The sequence below is a fragment of the Falco cherrug genome, chromosome 4 (genome assembly GCF_023634085.1).
Source record: "Falco cherrug isolate bFalChe1 chromosome 4, bFalChe1.pri, whole genome shotgun sequence".
NCBI lineage: Eukaryota > Metazoa > Chordata > Aves > Falconiformes > Falconidae > Falco > Falco cherrug.
This window is the reverse complement of record NC_073700.1, coordinates 8,547,273-8,566,119: the sequence shown is the minus strand read 5'-3', so window position 1 is coordinate 8,566,119 and position 18,847 is coordinate 8,547,273. Positions and strand designations below refer to the sequence as shown.

General features: G+C 36.9%; 1 protein-coding gene across 10 annotated transcripts in view; it reads right to left on the bottom strand.

The window, feature by feature from the left end:
• CACNA1D (calcium voltage-gated channel subunit alpha1 D) overlaps positions 1-18,847 on the bottom strand; it is a 235,437-nt gene that overhangs the window by 51,775 nt on the left and 164,815 nt on the right. For 5 of the 10 annotated variants that reach the window (XM_055710188.1, XM_055710181.1, XM_055710180.1 and 2 more), the window contains exons 21-31: positions 17,435-17,494; positions 12,996-13,102; positions 11,798-11,885; positions 11,167-11,274; positions 10,946-10,998; positions 10,536-10,682; positions 9,633-9,834; positions 8,256-8,414; positions 6,867-6,977; positions 1,298-1,381; positions 885-968 (exon numbers count right to left, since the gene is read on the bottom strand). In XM_055710188.1, coding sequence (XP_055566163.1) covers positions 885-968; positions 1,298-1,381; positions 6,867-6,977; positions 8,256-8,414; positions 9,633-9,834; positions 10,536-10,682; positions 10,946-10,998; positions 11,167-11,274; positions 11,798-11,885; positions 12,996-13,102; positions 17,435-17,494 — 1,203 coding nt within the window. The remainder of the gene's footprint in view (positions 1-884; positions 969-1,297; positions 1,382-6,866; positions 6,978-8,255; positions 8,415-9,632; positions 9,835-10,535; positions 10,683-10,945; positions 10,999-11,166; positions 11,275-11,797; positions 11,886-12,995; positions 13,103-17,434; positions 17,495-18,847) is intronic. The other 5 variants (XM_055710189.1, XM_055710185.1, XM_055710187.1 and 2 more) reach the window with 2 other exon arrangements.

The window sequence follows — 18,847 nt, the reverse complement described above, 5'->3', positions numbered from 1 at the left end:
ACTAGAGGGAAGAGGCACTTTCCTCTCAAATTCTATTTTGACTAGTTAAACAGAGAAACATCTAAGTATGGGAAGCACTTGCATGCCTGCTACAGAACTGGTATGTACTTCATTATCTCTCACTTATCATTTTGGTGATACAGCTTTCCTTGCTAAAACCAGCAAGTCACAAAACAGGCTAAAATCAGTATTTCCCTTTTTTTTTTTTTTTTTCTTGGAAAGGGACCTTTCTCTTGTCCAAACACCTATATGTGTAAAGACGATCAGTCAAAATTTTGGTGAAAAGATGGGAGTTTTCCAAGTACTTTAAGAGTAATTCAAATTTCAAAATATTTACTGCAGGATGGGAATAGCAAAAGGAATAGGAAAAAAAAAATATTCTATTTCCCACAGTGTGGAAAGTCTTAGTTTCTCTATGTACCCTTCTTCTGCTACCTCATGAGATACGAATTCTAACATCATTCTAAAACCTGAAGCTCCCACAGGAAAAAAACCCACATTATTTGTTAAACTGAGCCACTGAAACAATTTACAGAATCTTTAATTACCTTGGTCAAGCTACCTACAAAAATCACTGGGCTTCAAGTAAAATAGTAAAAGAGGTTTAATTCCTTTTTTAATGCATAAAATGTTTTAATTATTTTCTGTACACACATAGAAAAACATAATTCTCATTGTCTCACTATGCTTTGTGCATGTGCAACTATATGGGTATACAGGTTTATAACAACAGCTTGTATAAACATCTACATCAATGTTTTGGTCTTTGATTTCAGGATAAAACATACTTTTCTTAAAAATTATTTGGGGGGATAAAGTTTACATTTTCTGTATTTCTTGGTGACAGCAATTACTTTTTTAGTGCATGAACAGTTGCTACTTACATTAACTTCTGTTATAGCAATATCAACGACGCTACCAACAACAATTAAGGCATCAAAAGTGTTCCATGCATCAGTGAAATAGTGCTGTTAGGACAAGCATTCAGCAGAAAGAGAGCAAGAGAAAAACACAAACAGAAAAAGAGAAGAAAAGGACAGTGTTAAACACAGAAACACTCTAGGCTTCTCTGATGTACCACTATACAATCTAATCTTTCCCTTTCATAGCTAAAAAAAATTGGTAGAAAAAAAAAGGCTATTTATTTCCCATATCAACATAATTGACCTATGACTGGTCTGTACTCAAACTTTAGAAACATCAGATCAAAATCTGTGACTTGTCCAGATGATGGAAATAGTGGGGAGACAGAGAAAGAGAAGTAGGGACTGGGGAAAGTAAGCTGGGGTATACTCACATCAGCTTCACTGAGAACGACGTCTACTATGCTGCCAATAACGATGAGGGAGTCAAACGTATTCCAGGCATCACTAAAATAGCCCTGAACAGAGCAGGCAGGGTGCAAACGTTTGTGATTACACATGAAATGTCAAATATTTGCATACTTCTGTTTAGTTTTGCATAAACAGAAATTAGTTAAACAAAACCTGTGGTCTAATGAGAAAACAAAACAAAACAAACAATATTGCCTACTGAAGGAAAAGCAACATATATGTGCATGTGTGTGTATATATATACTTTATATATATACATGTACAGACACACAGAGAGACACACGCACGCACACACACGCAGTACACATGCAGAATACACCGTCATATAAGCACAACGTTGGCAAGCGAGCCATCATCCAAAACTGGTTTTGGACTCCTAGCAAGGCTGAAAAACTCTGACATACATACCCTAACAAGCACGACAAAATCCCTTGAATAATATTTCTACAAGACCAAGCCAACGGAAACCTCCTCAACATGAATGACTTTGTGATAGTCCTAAGTGACTGGTAAAAATATTCAGAGGGTCAAAGCTCATCACTGGTTAATCATGCACAACTACTAACATGGAACTGTGCATAAATATTAGAGAACTGACTTAATCTTTCATTCTCAGACTCAGTGTAATACAGGCACTCACACTGCATTTGCAATCAGGGCCTGATTCTGTAACCAGTGCAGCCAGTGCTAGGAACCACACCAACTTGAACAATTTCATAATGTTTCTAATGCAGCCAGTCCAATGCCTGAAAAATTCATTTTCATAAATTGCTTAGTCATCCTTCTGACATTTTATGGCTTTAAATTTATCCCCTTTGTCCATGTTATTGGCACACTGCTGCAAAGGGTTATAAAGTGCTGTCATACAATTAGATGTCCACTGGCATCAAACCTGCACATTTGAGCAAAAAAAAAGATTTCAGGAGAAACCCTGAGGTAGGTTCCAGACTCAAGTCTGTCACTGGGAACAAATCAACATGTATTACTCTGTTGAAGGCAACTCTATGGAGACAAAGTATGTAGGTTTTCTGCAATATCTGGATTTTGCCTAGTTACTACAGAAATTTAGAACTGCAAAAATTTCTGAATTTATCAGCCAACCATAACTAAGGTATGTACATTTTATACACGTGCATTCTGCTTTCCTGGTAATTAATTTTAAAATATTAACTTGTCAGCCACTGTTGAAGCTCTAAAAGATAAATTTAGCAAAAAGTTTAAAATGACAGGTGTGCCAGTCTAACCTTATGTCTAGTTAAACTTACTACACTGTTTAGTATAAGATAATGTTTTAGCTGAGTAGTTTGTTACTTGTGTTGTTAGCATAGAAAAGCAAAATCACCTACACAATTTTTTTAGAACTGGACAGTATTCTTCTCAAGATTTTAAACAGAATTTCTAGTAACTTCATAGTTTAAAGGTCACACATGAGTGTAACCTTTGAAAAAAAAGCTAATTTCATGTGGAAATTTGCTCTTTGAGATTATGAGAGCTGCTATAGAAGACAGCCCTACAGCTGTTCTAGAGAGTAAGTACTGTGCAGAGTCAGGAAAGCCTCATTATGTCGCTAATGCTACTCTCTTTTAGCTCTTTTAAAACACAAATTGCTATAATCGTTCCCTCATTTAAGGAAGGGGCTGTCAGAGGAAAACAGATCAGAGCATGATAATCACTACAGCCCTTTGACTGGGGCAAAAGCCAGTGTTCATGAATTTGGCCTCCTGAACAACCACTCCATTTCTGAGAGCTCCTGCATAATTCCCTGTCACTCCTTCCTTACTCATCCTGCTTCACGAGAATAAGCCATTCTCAAAGTTTGTACTGAACATCACACTGAACCACCTCAACAACACTGAAATTTAAAATTCTAAAGAGATTAGCAGCTGCCAACTAAAGAAGGAGAGCTACTCTCATAATATTCTTCCTGATCATTCATATTCCTTATTTGTCTTATTTAAAAGTAGTATCTTTCCTGCTTTTAAAACAGAGGTATTTTTATATATATATACATAAGATAAGAGACTGTTGGTGAACAGCAAACAGATAATCAGCACCATCCTGAGGTGTGCTATCCATCTTCCTCTACAACAACGGGAACCAAAAAAGGTCCTCTAAATAAAGGTTAATTTCAGCTACAGAAAAACTTACTTTACTAGACATGCCACAAGTGACTGAAATAACAAATTCACATTTTGATTCAATACCGCTGAAATACTTTACACATTAATTTCTTTTATGAAACCTTTTCCATCAGTATAGACAAATATTGTTCAAAGTAATATGTAAAGCAAAAGCATACAAATAAACAAAAAAACTAAGAGAAAATAAAGATGGTTTTGGAAAAGGGAGGAATGGACAAGTCACAGCAAATAAACATCATGCAAAGAAGTTGTTTTCACCACTGCAATGACCCAAGATCAATTCACTTACTAGCCATCTCTCCTTTTTTCTTACAAAAATCTGATGTAAAATGACATGAAAATCATTACAAGTTTAAGTAACAGCTAGCTATCGTGAAGCCGTACATATGGTATGTGTTGATGTATTATTTTAGATTTCATAGCTGTATTTGGTTTTGTACTGTATTAAACCATGCTAAGTAACAGGTTTTAGAAAATATGAAGAACAATGTGAAGAAATAATGCCTGCTCTTTTAACTCATGTTGTGAAAAATTTGTTCATTGAGAAATGCTGAAGGATAAAATCACAAATCCTGGGGAATGTGTAGGCACAGAGAATTAACACCAGAATATGTTTCTAAACATCTGCCATATAAGTATTTTAGCCCATTTAGTACTCTGCTGAAAAGTTTAGGGCCTCATTCTGCAAAATACTACTCTCAGGCAAGAAGTGTGCCAGCTACTCAGCATCACCTTTAATAACTATCACTTATCCAAGTTTTATATATCTCAGAGCTGGGAGGCATTCTGCAGTACCTTGGTTTCAAACAACACAATATCATAGTAAAGAGTATCAATAATTTATAGTAGCCTTAAGTTTGCATGACCAGCAAAACCAAAAGAACACAGTTTTCACGGGATTTTTGTCAACATATTAAGGGGACACTGTCAAGCAGTTGAGATAAAAACTAACATGTTTTTTTATCTATCCTTATTTTTACAGAGTGAGTAATGGAGTTTTAATTTGATACTTTGAGCATCTTTGAAATAATTTTTTTAATGCACAAAATTCATAAATAAAACTGTCCTTTCTGCCAGACTAGACTAAGAAACCCACCAGTGACACAAATGTAGAGGGAATGAATCAGCCTTTCCTCACGGACCCTAGAGCAAAACATTACATTGGGTTTCAGATTGTTCCTACTATTATTAAATCTTAAGATGAGTTAAAGCAATTCATTGCTGTTTTAAGCATTTATCTAGTTTAAAATTTAGATTACTGGAAGACATTTGCATTCTGCTTAAGACGGCTAGCTGATTTGCAATTATTAATGAACTATTTAACATATGTTGCCGATAGGTGTTTTGTTAAAGAGCATCCCACAATTTAAAAAGTTACCATCTTCAAAGAATAACAGGAACAACCTTAAAGATATCTACGTCCCTTCCCTTCCTGCTAATTAACCTCTGCCAAAATTCTTATTATTACTGTGGCCTTTTAACCTTGTCCTGCTAATTAACAAGTTTAAGGTGTTCTTTCTTCACCTATGGGGAAATGAAACTCAGGAGACGAGGACCATTCACAGCGCCTGCCCTTCAAACTCTCAGGGTTCTGATCCAGGGATGCCTCACAGTAAAAGCATCCAATCAGACAGAAAGCATGTTGCAACAGAGCTAAAACTCAACTTGTACAAAGTCTTAGAGACCAGTATTAAGCCATTGCATTTGATGACGAGTAGGAAGACCATAATACAAATGGAGCACTGTGATCTACACAGTCATGATCAGACCACTATATTTTGCATTAGCTGCTACTCCTGACTACAGTCACAAGTGCACGGAGAACCATACAAGGATTCACGATCTTCTTTCAAAGCGCAGATGATAAAATGCAGCAAACTCTTCCGAAACTTCAGTGTGAAACAAGGATATAGAACAGCAAATACAGATCAGGAAAGACAACCAGTGTACTCATCACACCGTGGTCCACGTGTCTGAACTAGCTCCTCTGGGGCCTCATACTGTGTTATTTTGAACAGTAAATCCTTAGCATTTAAGTAAGATAGGTGACACAAAAATACAAATAAATTCATTAGGAATGTATGATGGACTGGACAGTGCAGAGTGAGACTACTCTGTATGTAATGTATATATGTAAGCATTCACCCCGAACTCCACACTTCACATCTCAACACCAGACCTCAACTGATGTATAATTTCTTCACGTCTGCAGGCAAGTACAAGCTAGCTGTAAATCAGGGAGCTCAGGCTCCGCTCCCAAGCTCACGACTAAATGCAAGCTGAATAAATAGTTTTGAAAAGCTGGAAAGCAGTTATACACCTGCTCCACGCGGAGCTCTGGGCAGCTATGAGAGCTAGCTCGTTCAAAAGCAAAAATCAGGTTGCCCACAGAGCCCACAGTCGTCCAGTTTGTGACTGAACAGCAAGAAAGGGCGCAGTTCACAGCCGATTACAGATGCAGATATCCTGATTACTTTAAAAGAGCAGCAATGGAAAATGAAAAGTACCAGCCTTAGATGGTGAGATCAGCGTGTCTCAAACGGCGTGTCTGGCTTTTTTCAAATTCCATGCACAGCAGGTGACCACACTCCACTTATTTACATAGATATAAGCCCAGAACAAACATTGATTTCATTGTAGTGAAAATAAAATTTGGTCCAGTTTTTCATTATTAACTTTTGCACTGTCATAAATGCAGTATGGGAACTGAACAAAAAGAGTGCATTAACTGCCACAGTCCGATTTTCAACTTTATTTTCAATTAATTATAGCTAACAGTTTTTCTTTTGCAAATCTACTTTTGAAAATGTGTGTCTGCATTATTCATTTTGACAGTGTCCCTTTAAGGCAAGGAATCAACCACTTGGTGTGGGGCCCTCTACCAAATATTGTGTATGCATAGCTGAAAACATAAAAATCTAAAAAGGCTATTGCATATGCAAATTATTTATGTGTATGTTTGAAGTACTTGGTTATATTTTATAAAGTAGGGAAACAAGTTTGAATTTTTAACTAGGAAATATAATATACAGGTCTTTACTGAAGATTAACTTAGTGTAAAGTTAGGAATGTAGTACCATGAATAGGAGAAATGGTAATCCTTGTAACAGGAAATTATTTATCTGATTTATAAAGGGACATTTTAACTACCTCAAACTACTCCAGATCTCATCAAGCACCTTGTAATATTTTTTCTGATACCTGCATTTCTTTTTCTGGAGTTACATATATACATATTATTAGACTAACAGTCCTATTATGACTTCACTGACAGATAGAAGTGGGAAATCTAGGTTCTTTTTGATCTTTGAATAATACGTAGCTAGTGTGAAACTTATATTATACTTAATTCTTGTAGTGATGACCTAATTAAAGCATATCTAAAACTTACCTTGGGTTTGAATGCAATCACTTTCAAAACCATTTCAACAGTGAACACTCCTGTGAAAACCATGTTCATAATGTCCATTGCGTCATTAAAGAGTTTAGACTGTCCATAGTGCTGTGAATGAAAAATACAGTACTTTTAAAAGTAGAGGCTTTAAAATATCCAGTGAAAGTAAGGCAGTCTAAGACAAAGCCGGCAAAACTGAGCACAGGAAAATATTTTCTAGTAGTATTTATGATGTCATCTATATACATAAAGACTAACTGGATATCTTGGGTCAGGAATGGAGTCATTTAAATTCTATTTACAGAATTCTATTTTGTTTAGGCACTGAGTGGAACAAAGTTGTCATTCCTCTACATCCTAAGGGAATCTTCAGAGAGACGGCTTTGAGAGAAAGACTGTTCCTCAGAAAAGGAATATTAGACAACAGCAGTCTCCCAAGTTTTATATGCTAGGTTTTAAAAATACCTAACCTTGTGCCACACCTGCTTAGAAAGCCTGCAGTATGTTAGTCACAGAGTAACATATATCACGTAGGATACTTTTAAAGAGTTTCTTGAAAAAAGTAGAACAGTTTTGTAAACTGAATTTGAACCATTCTTTTTCTTAAGAAAATCTGAAATACTAGAGTAAAGAAAGAGACAACTTGGAAAAGTAGATAAGAGAATTAGGTGGTGAAGAGCTGCATGCATAATGTAGAAAACATAAAAACATGCAAAAATACACACGGGTATATATAGATATACAGCTAATATATGAAATCATGTTTGCATGAAGGTTTGCATTAACACAAAACTAGAGTCGCTCCATATAATGAAATTTTTAAACTTGTGAAAAAGATACAGACCCAGATGATAGAAATATCATAGAATGGTTTGGGCTGGAAGGGACCCTTAAAGATTAGCTAGTCTGATCCAACCAAATGTGGAGTAGTACATACACAAATGGGCACAGAACAAGTACAAAAACTACACAGAGGTGAAGTAAAGCTTAAAGGCACTACATAAAAGAATATATTACATAAAAGAATCTAAGGGGTTGAGAGAAATGTTTGCAAACAAAATCAACTTCAGATTTTCTTGTACATGGATAATCTTGGGCATACATACATATAATATAAATTAAATTATACTGGAGGTACAAAATAAAGCTCAGAGCTTGATTAGGTTAGGAAGATCTTTATCAACATCAAGCTGCTTTGAATAATTTTACTTCAGAGAACTGACAAACACACTGGAACACATCACAGAAGAGTACTATTACCAAAAGTGCTTTTCTCAAGTTTCACTTCATAAAATAATACAGGTTGTCATAAATTAAAGGCATTATATCCCCCATATCCTTCCTTGCAATTTATGCCAACAGCTTCAAAAGAGCTGGTTTTCCTACCTGCATAGCCAAGCAAAGTGTGTTCAGCATGATGAGGACAAACATGATGTATTCAAATCCAGTAGAATTCACCACATACCAGAACTTGTACTGGTAAGGATTTTTTGGAATATATCTACGAAGAGGACGTGCCTTCAAGGCATATTCTACACACTGACGCTGTAAAAGCAAATACATCAAAAAATGTCAGCCTGTACCTAACAGTTAATCAACTGGTAAAATAATTATTAAGTTAAAATTGTTAAATATAAGTCTTAAAAACAGGCAGTCTATACACTTGATGTAGGGTTCTTAAATGTTAATAATCAAGTAGCTTACCAATCCTCACTTGGTTATTTACAACTGTTCCTAATCACGTACGTTACTCAGCCACATACAAAGAATCAAATAACGGTCATGGAAATTCTGCAGTGTTTCACCTTTATACATGTAGTAGTATACAGTAGTATACCATGGACTATACCTATGTAAATGTATAGTATATGGTATGACTATTAATAACATGACTATTAATTCATCTGTAAGTCATGTTTTGCCCTTACTAAGTTTTCAACCACTAATGGAACCGCATAGCATAAACCCCTAGGGTCAGCAAATTAAATACTGAGGAAGTGTTATTCCTAATAGATCAGTTAAATTGCCCAGCAAAATCATGTCCCATATGTAGGAACATCATGGATTCATTTCCTACTCTGTTAGTGCCTGAAATCTGCATGTAGGCAGGGCCTTCTACTTCTCATTTGACAAATGCTTACAAAATGACGTTTGTAACCGACGGCACAGAATGCAGAATGAATGCTGCCTGAAGTTTCATGCTCAACTTCACTTAAATGAAGTGTGTTACAGTTGGACAAGAGTACCTGAAAAATCATGACTGATGAGTTTCTCAGTCAAAGGATTAAACAGTAAAAGGGGACAGATTTTTTTTTTTTTAATTTGAATCTAAATATCCCCTGTGAAATTCTAAATAAAGGAGGGGAAAAAAAGAAAAGAAAAAGAAAAAAAAAAAAAGGAGTAGAACATTTTGAACACTTTGGCTTTGAACACTTTCAGACCACAGAACACAAAATTTATTTTCCTGTTCCTATTGTAAAACCTACCTCTGCTGTACTGTTCTTAATGTGACACCAACAAGTGAGACACTAAGAAGCTAACAAGCTTAATGTAACACCTTTCACAACAAAAAGACTGATGTGTTGGGCTTGGGAAGAGGAACATACAGTGACCTGAACACCAGCTGAGAGTATTTACCAAGTCCATTATTTTCCTAAAATATGTGTTTGGTGCCCTCTTCTGACCCAAAGCAGAAAGGAAGCTCTTCAAGCATAAATAACAAGGAAACTTTCAAAAGTTAAAGAGTTCATTATTTATTTTAACCTGATTTTTGTCCAGCTCACAGTTCTTATACTCTTGCTCTCCCTGTTCTTGGAATGTAACAATCACAAAACCAACAAATATGTTCATCATAAAGAAAGCAATAATGATGATATAGATGATGAAAAAAATGGAGATCTCCACTCTGTAGTTGTACACAGGGCCCACGTTCTCGCCATTTGAATCAATGGCTTTGTAGAGCAGCCTGAAAAACAAACAAAATTTTATCTTTATTAGCATTAAAATTACAAAAGAGAGTAAAATATGCAGACTCAGAGGACAGGTTCCAGAAACAGTCTGCTGTTTACTGGTATCTTTTCCTAGCTACAGACAGTGCTTACCCAGAAGAACCACACTGCACAACGTTATGTGCTTTTTTCCAAAAAAAACAAGGTAATGACCAGATGGTTGTATTATTTATTTTCTTCCTCACATTAAGCTATCCTCTTAGACTTTTCTCATTTAGGGAAATAGCAAGTGGCAGTTTGCTCTGCCTGGGTTTCTCTATGCAGTGTACTATTGCCTGATTTTTTAGTAGAAGTTTTACTCAAAGGCCTAAAATTTTCATGTTAGTATCATTTAAAGGGCATCGATTGATAAACATTTGAAAAGATTACTTCCATTAGAGCTAAGCAATACTGCATTATAGCAAAAGTAGCTGAAAGACTAGAAATCAAACAATATTTAAAAGTTCTCCCTTTAGAAATAGAGGTGAATCAAGAAATACGTGAAAAGTGCACAGATTCAGAAGGACAGTAGATTTTTTTTCCTTCCTCCATTAGTCAGTTTTTATACCACCATTTAAGACTTCTTTGTTGCCCAAAAATGCTCGGTAAATGATAGGGAACTGTCCTGGAAAATGTAACCATCCTAACATTGCTGGGAAAACACGGAGAATGCACTCACGCTGGCCAGCCTTCAAAAGTGGATACTGTAAAAAGGGCCATCATAGCAGACAGGACATTATCAAAGTTGAAATCACTGTTTTGCCAGACCCTCTCTTTAACCATTGGATTATCAACATCTCCGTCTTTATAAACGATGTATATCCCTCTGTGGGTAAGAAACAAACGGCCATTAGTGAAATATTAAACTAGTCTCAGAGTTACTGAATGCTCTATTCAAAACAGTTTTATTTCACTCCCTCCCTAAGCTTGCTTTATTTTCTTGCTAACCTGTGCTTTCTGGTGGATTTAAGACAACAGTTCCAATTGATACAAACCTAAATGGCCTGACACATCCCTGCCCATATCTGCTACAGTTTAAATTAGTCAGCATATAATGCGTCACATTCTCTAGATCAAAGATGTTCTCACCGGCATTCCTCAGGATTCTGTTTTGCCTCATCGGTGCACCTGTAGAATTTTCCCTACATATAAAACAAAAAGCAATGACAAAATGTAGAATATGCAAAAGAAAAACAAGTTTATACTATGATGGGTTCAGAATGGGACCAACCCAGTTCCAGCAGCAACCCACGGAGAATTCAACTCAGCTTCACTTTTCTTGTTGCAGTGTAAATTTTGCACCTACTTACCTTGAAGAGCTGCACTCCGATACAAGCAAACATGAACTGCAGCAGAGTTGTAACAATCATGATATTACCGATAGTTCTAATAGCCACAAAGACACATTGAACAACATGCTGGAAAGAAAGAAAGAAAGGAAAAAAATATTTTAATACAACTTGTTACTTAGTATCACAGAATACATACCAAAAAAGTCTATTTTATCACCCTCCTCAGATCATTTTTTTTAAATTACTATTTTCATATTGTCAGTATTATACCTACTACCATGATTAAACTTGTTTTCTAAATTTGTCTGTAAGTCTGTTGACACAGACCCATCAACATGGGCCTGAACAACAACTGACTGAAAATTACACAAGTACTACAGAAAAACAATTAAAATATCACTCTGACGTGTCGGTTCACAGCAAGTGTTATGGTCAAAATCTGCTCCCGTGGCACTGGTGTTCCTCCACATACAAGCTGCTGTGAGTGTGGGCAGAATCTGGCCTTGTATGTTTAAGAATCAGGAATGGATTTATGTCCTTGCCCTGTGAACTTCTCTAGGCAATTTTTCTTGCGCAAGCATTTTTAACCTGAGGTAGGACTGAAGAATCAGGCCAACAGAAATAGAACTTAAAAAAATAAAATAGACACCTTAAGTCCTTTTGCTCTGTTTATTGCCCTTAGAGGCCTCAAGACTCTTAAAACTCTGAGGATCTTCACAACTGAGATAGCACTTGATCTAGGGGGGAAAAAAGAGTTATTCTGTTATTTTTATAGTAGCTGATTTCATTACAAAGAATAACAGTGTTCTTGCAACTTCCTTATAAGTGAAATTTCAAAAAAGCTACAAAATATATAAACAAGATTTTTTAAAGTATTTCTTTATTGAGCCTTTATTAATATTAGAAAATAGCACCAATCTCATAAATACTATAAGGATGATTTTGATTTCTGGAGCAGCTTGGGAATTAACAGCTCAGTGTCTGACACTGTAACGCAATTAAGTTTGGTCAGGAGCAAAACAGTCCCCAAAGTATTTTTCAGTGTTGATAAGCTCTTTCAAAGACACTGTGCAAGACCTGTAAATCAATGAATGCCTTAATTTCCAGCCAGCTGGAGATGAAAAGATCTCAAATGACTCACATTCTCTCTGCTTAAGTAGCTAGGGCTACATTTTGAGGAAATAATATCAGGCAGCCCTTTACAGAACACATTGTGAAGCTGAAAGCTTGTGCAATAGGTATCTGGTACAAGCAGAACACCAAGTGGGAAGCAGCTGATTGACATCCAGCCCTTGCTCTTTTCTAAGTCACTAAGGGATTTACAGATGACTTTAAATGAGGACAACTGGTCAGTAAGCAACTTCAGACCTTTTATCACGTTTAGCCTGATTCAAACAATGCAAAAAAAAAAAAAAATCTCCTCACTATCACTTACAGTTCTGATTAAGGTACAACTTCTCTCCCCTTCAAATACTGCCATTAAATACCCCAGCAGGTCAATGCTGAAAGAGCAAGCTCGTAAAACTAGATTGTAGATGTGGCAACAGCACAAAAGAGGGTATATAAACCTCCTGAAGCTCCAGAAATTACTTGCTCTAAGGTACAGTGTCATGACGCTCTTCTCCGCTCTCTTGGTGATAGTGGGAAGCAGCAATTTGTTTCCAACCCGCATTAGCAAGGAGTTACAACACCCTCCATACAAAGCGCTACCTCTTGCCAGTCCCAGCCCTGAACACCGACACTGCACACCCACACACAACCAGGGAACAAAAGGAGCTGAAACACTGATTTCAGTATAAAACCCCAACGCAAAAATAAATCATTCACACTATCAGTACATTACTTACTGAATACCAAACGATACCAGAGAAACACCCACAACCAGCAAATCCAGCAAGTTAAAATAATTCCTGCAGAAGGACCCTTTATGAAGGAACGCTCCAAAAGCTGTCATCTAAAAATAGAATTGTTACACGTTTAGTCTATATTTCAATTTATACAAATTCACATTTAGGCTGTTTACAAGACACTTGCCTAGAGTATGAATGCATAGAGCATTACCTGACTTCCCCAAAGCAACTGAGATATAAAACAATCCCACTATGTACATTAATTATTCCATTTAAATCATAACAATTCCGCTCAAGCAACACCAGCAAGTGTGTTAATTGCTTCTGATGTTAACAAATGTTACATTTTGTGTAAGAACTGATTACGCTGATGTGATTACACTGAAATGATTTGGCCTTTGTTAGAAAAATTACTACACGAACTATAAAATCTCTCTGTTTACTAAATGGTCAGGTCCAGATTCTGACTCCTAATCATTCATACTATCTTGAGAACTGAAGGAGCCGAAAACGTATTGCAAAAACCTGAGAGTCAAATCTGGTGCAGAGCCATCGCAAGGCTGCATAAGGCAGCACCACAGTGCTGTTTGCCTTTGGGTCACAGGGACACGTTAAGATCACAAGTGGGTATCTAGGAATAACCTGAAACAACCACCAGGTTGTTTTGTATTACATGCGGAAAAGGGTCCCCAAGGTACGCAGGTCTGTGGGGAACATCAAACATTGCTGTCCCTATTGGACTTTCTTTTCACTTTCTGTGCCTAGATTAAGATGAAAAGCACATAAAGGGTACTTGGTAAAGGAACCTGCATGCGTCATTTCAGGTTTCATTAGGAGCCAGTGAGAGAGACTCTATTAATTATGGCTGCAGACAGATTCTGGGCAGATGTTCTCAGGTATCGCAAGGCTGAATTTGGCTTTTAAATCTATTAATTAGACCTTTCCCACAACTTCAAGTAAGTACAGTTAAATAAGTGCACAGAGAAATCCAGTCAAGCCATCAGAAGCACAGAATCTGCACTTCAATAGAATTTTGCATGGGTTTTTCAATGTTTATGGATTAAGAAAAACACTGAAACTAAAAACTTGAAATTAAAATAAGGATACCTTTGAAAAATACCTTGTAGTCAGTTCAGTCACATGGATTCTAATTTCTTCAGCCTTAAGGTTCTCTTAAAAAGACCTGAGTGCTCTCAGCTACTCACTGTTTTCCACAGGTAAGAAAACTCAATGCCACCTGGAGAACATCTAATATTACCTGTGCATTTTAAACCCATTATTTTCTGTTCCGTTCTATTCCTCAAGATGAAGCAAAAAGACTCTATTTCCCTTCCTCTTGCAGCAGACTATTACATCTTCCAAGACTTTTGTCTACCACAATGTAGAACCGCGCTACCGCCAGTGGGCATCTCCACCTACTGCGTCACTACTCGTGTGCACAAACTCGTAGGCCTTTAGCACAAAACCCCATCAGTAAAGCCATCTATCTGCAAAGGAATGCAAACTACAAAAGATGCATTTTTCTTGGAAGCCCTCCTTCTCCTGTTAAACTTGTAAGCGTTCCTCAAAACTAGAGGAATAAAAACCCTGGAGGTTTAACCTATGCCGTAACGTAAGATATATAATATACTTATAAAATTTCCAATAAATTCCTAGCTCTTTTCTCCTGCAGCTGTACAGAGTATGGCTAAACTCATTAAAATCAGTGGGAGTTGAATACTAAAATAACCCTGCATATTAAAGTTACATATATCTACAGTCATTTACACTGCAGTATATTATCCTACATTATTAGTATATGCAGCACACAAAGTTTCCTCTAAAAACTCCCACAAAAGTAAAGATATATTGCCCTAAAAATACAGGTGAAGTACCTATCTCCCATCTTTATCTGGAGGCTTGTATTTCAGTCACTACAAATCCCAGCAGAGCAGATGCTCCAGGACGCTGAGCCAGGCACCTGGGGCACCACCAGTGCTGCTTCTTCCCTCCTGCCTGTACTTCCACATCAGTGGGGACTGGTTTAAATGGTGTTGGATTAGCACAGTTGGGGCAACGTTAAAAGCACAAGGCCCTAACCTGACCTTTGCTGTGATGTTTTCATGTATCCCAAGTACAGCAAATAGGAATTGTAAAGTGCATTTCAGCGCCATGTAGGGATTACGTAAGAGAATTCTTAAATGCTTTAAACTGATGTTGCCCCTCTTCTGTTACTCATATCCTCACCACTACATAATGTGGAAATCCTCCTGTCTGCAGAGCACTCAATCAGACAGAGTACAAGGAGACTCTCCACACGCTGAGCGTTATTCTGTGTTAATGCCTGGGGTTTTGGACATTTACGAGTTTCTTCACTGCAGCTGATAATATTGCCTCTGGTTATCTTAATTTCAGTTTCATACACTTTTTGCCTGGAAATTAAGGAATGCTATTGTTCCTGCAGGTCTAGTCTTGATTTTACTTCTTGCAAAACACGCAGCTTCTGTACAACTTAAGACACTGTGGAAAGCACAGCACAAAACCCAGCACGGGAGACATGGAGGACTCCAGCCATAAGCAAGCAAAGCCAGCGTCTGAGATGTGTTAGTAAAGCAGGCGCTGTATACGTACATCTGTCACGTTCTGGCTGTCCATTGCATTTTTTATGGCACAATTTATTTTTCTGTATAAATACATGTGAGTGCACTGCAGGACAGAGCTTCCTAGAGAAAGTGAAGTCAGGAGCATCGACCTTTTTGGCTATGATGGGGCTTCTCGTCTCGTTATAGTATTTTACAATGCCAGATTTTGGCAGCCCAAGTTCTAGAGCTTCCTGCTTCCCTTGGGCAAGTCTTGAGTCGCTCAGCGTCAGAATCTTTTGCAGTTTGTAGGAATACCGCTTTTCCCACCACATCCAGTTGTGCCTCTTTATGCTATGCTTTGTAATTCCTCTGCCAGAGGAGCACAACTGGAACTGCACGAGCTGCACCGCCTGCTGCTCAGAGCACATGGAAGTTCACCAGCCCTCTTCTGCCACAGAAATGGTGGTTACGTGTTTTGTATGGCTTCTCAAATTCAGCGTTGGGAACTAGCTTGATCTAATGCTAATCTTCTCAGGGCTTCTTTCTTTCTTTCCTTTAGCTTGGCCTTTCTCTTGCAGTGAAAAAAAAAGGATGTTACTGTAGAATGCCACAAATGTTATACAATTAATCAAGTCTATAGCAAGCTCCTCACTGCTGAAAATGAGAAATAAGGGGATAAATATAAGTCTGGGAGAATATTTATTTGCAAGCATAAAAATAGTCTACTAATTACAGTACAGCTTATCTTGTAAACAGCCCAAATATTGCACCAATTAGTATTACATCGCATTGTGAAGAGTATGCACAGCAATATGAGCAAAAGCTGGGAGAAGAGATTTTGTTAAGCTTAATCCTCAACTGGAAATGCAAAGTTTATGTACAGATTCTTAGTGTACCAGAAATTTTTAAGTGTATAGATCAGGGTTACTCAACCAAAAGCTCATGGTGAATATGCACAGCATGAAACTTTTAGGTGTTGCTTGTAAATATCTGAAAAAATATTTCACAGATTTCCATCAAAAAATTTTGATTTCTTTATTCAGCATTTTCTTACATGTGAACCTAATTCTCATTTATGGGGCTTCATTGCCAGAGTAAGCCTCACACATTTAAAATCTGAGTAACCCCAATGGATGTTCTTAACAATCAGTACACAAACTATACATTAAAATGCCATTTTTTGACTCATGCATGGGCAATACATTTAAGCAAGCATATTTATGCCTTTCTTTGTATTTAAATGTATGCCCAAGATAAATGCAAAGTATCTTATATAAAGATAGACAAATGCAAGATAACTTGCAAGTCCTATTGCAAGAAAATAGTTATCTACTATTTTAGCTCTGTGAATATAGTTCAGAAAAAGAAATGAGAAATTACATGCTCCCTCCTTAAAAGACTGATTATGTCTTTTGGAAATGCCAGAGCAAGGAGAAGGAAAAGCTCATGCGCAGCGAATTCTTTTTCCCTTTTCTGATAACTGTAAGATTAAAAAGGGTAAAAAACGAATCATTAAATTGATGTAATGATAAAAAAACAGCTTCTTCATGCACCCAATGGTAAAAAATAACCAATCAAAACTATGAGGAACTGTCAAATTAAAAAATCCTCTGGTTTAAAAAAGTTTAGCTTTGATCGCTTAGAGAAAAGGCGAAGAACACTTCAAGTGCCTTTTCTTGGCAGGTGACACACAAGGAAAATCCTTTTAAACAAACTTCCTTTAAAAACCTGTTACCTTCAAAATGATCTCAAATGTAAACATACTAGTGAAGACATAATCTGCATACCCTAGGATCTGGAAGGTAAACAAAAAGTTACAAACATTATTGCTAAAGCTGCTTTTGAGCTAACAAGGATCAATTAACAATGCATTACCTTTAACAGGATTTCAACAGTAAAGATGGCTGTGAAAGCATAGTCAAAGTAACCAAGTATCTGCAAGGTATAATACGTGCCACAGTAAGAAATCAATCTATTAATAAATTTTTACAGTTTAGACCACATACACAACACCACCTGAATTAATCTAAGTAGGTAGATGGGGAATTTAGACAAAGTAGTTTAGAATTCCAGCTATTATGCAACCATTTTTATTTATTTAAAGATTTATCAGATGCCACTGTGCCCAGGTATTAGATTTCAGCCCTAAAGAGTCAACAGGACGCAAAACCCAACACTTTTGTACTTTCTTCAGCCTTTAGAAGAGATACAGAAACTTACACTAAGAATAAATACTTATTAATAAGTATTATTTTTTTAATTTTATTTTTTTTTACCGAAGTATTACATGAAAAAATAAAACTTCAGTGGATGCTTCTGGATTGCACATCATTCTGCATTCTGCCACATTATATTGTTCCTGCATAGACCGGGCTAGAGCATCACAAAGCAAAATGAACCAATAACTAAATTACTTAAAATGAGCACTACAACTCTTTTTTCTTGAACTTGGAAGACACAGCAGCGATCTATTTGTAGGAAATTTAAAAGAACCCACAACAGCTGCATAATGATATGCAAACTTTTAAAAAGCCCGTGGACATGGTACTGGCCTGGCTGCTGCCAGCAGGAACACTGCCACGTGTGTCAGTACAGCCCAGATTTCACCCTTTCAGGGTGGCCCTATCACTTGCACCAAATTTAGCGATCAACATGCACTGCGGTAGGGTACTAGTTTAGCATCAAAGATCCAGCAATTCAACTAGCAAACAGCTGTGCACAGAAACATGTTGCCTCTGGTTCAGCAGCTAATAAAACGGGAAGGAGAAATAGAGACAACACACACAGTATTCCTGTTAGATCATATAAAATTAAATATTTTTTTTCCCCCACGTTCAGTTGATGATCACATCCTTCTGGCCCTTGCTGTGGCTGAAAAAATAGGCAAATATTAAAGCCATTCAACAGAGATTAAGCAGTAAGGAATTAATTCCAGCATTAAAGGAAACTATTTAAAGGCATTCCAGTTTGTAAACTTTAATTCCCTTGCTGAGCTGGCTGGTTGAAGCAACATGATCGCTGAAGGCAGTAACAAGAAAAATATGTAGGTCTTGTGCATTTTTGAATATTTACAAGAGGGCAATATCTTCTTGAAATCACTCACACATTGTACCTGTGTCCCAAACAGGAATAGTCCTTCCAGTTACCACCACTCTCCAGTTACACCTTCCTAGCATTCCCCTAGCTACAAAAGCAATTATCAGCCCTTTGAGCCATTTCTACAATTACAATTTCAGTATTCCCCACCAGCTGGCTTTTTCTTATCCATTAGTGTGATTTATTCATAAG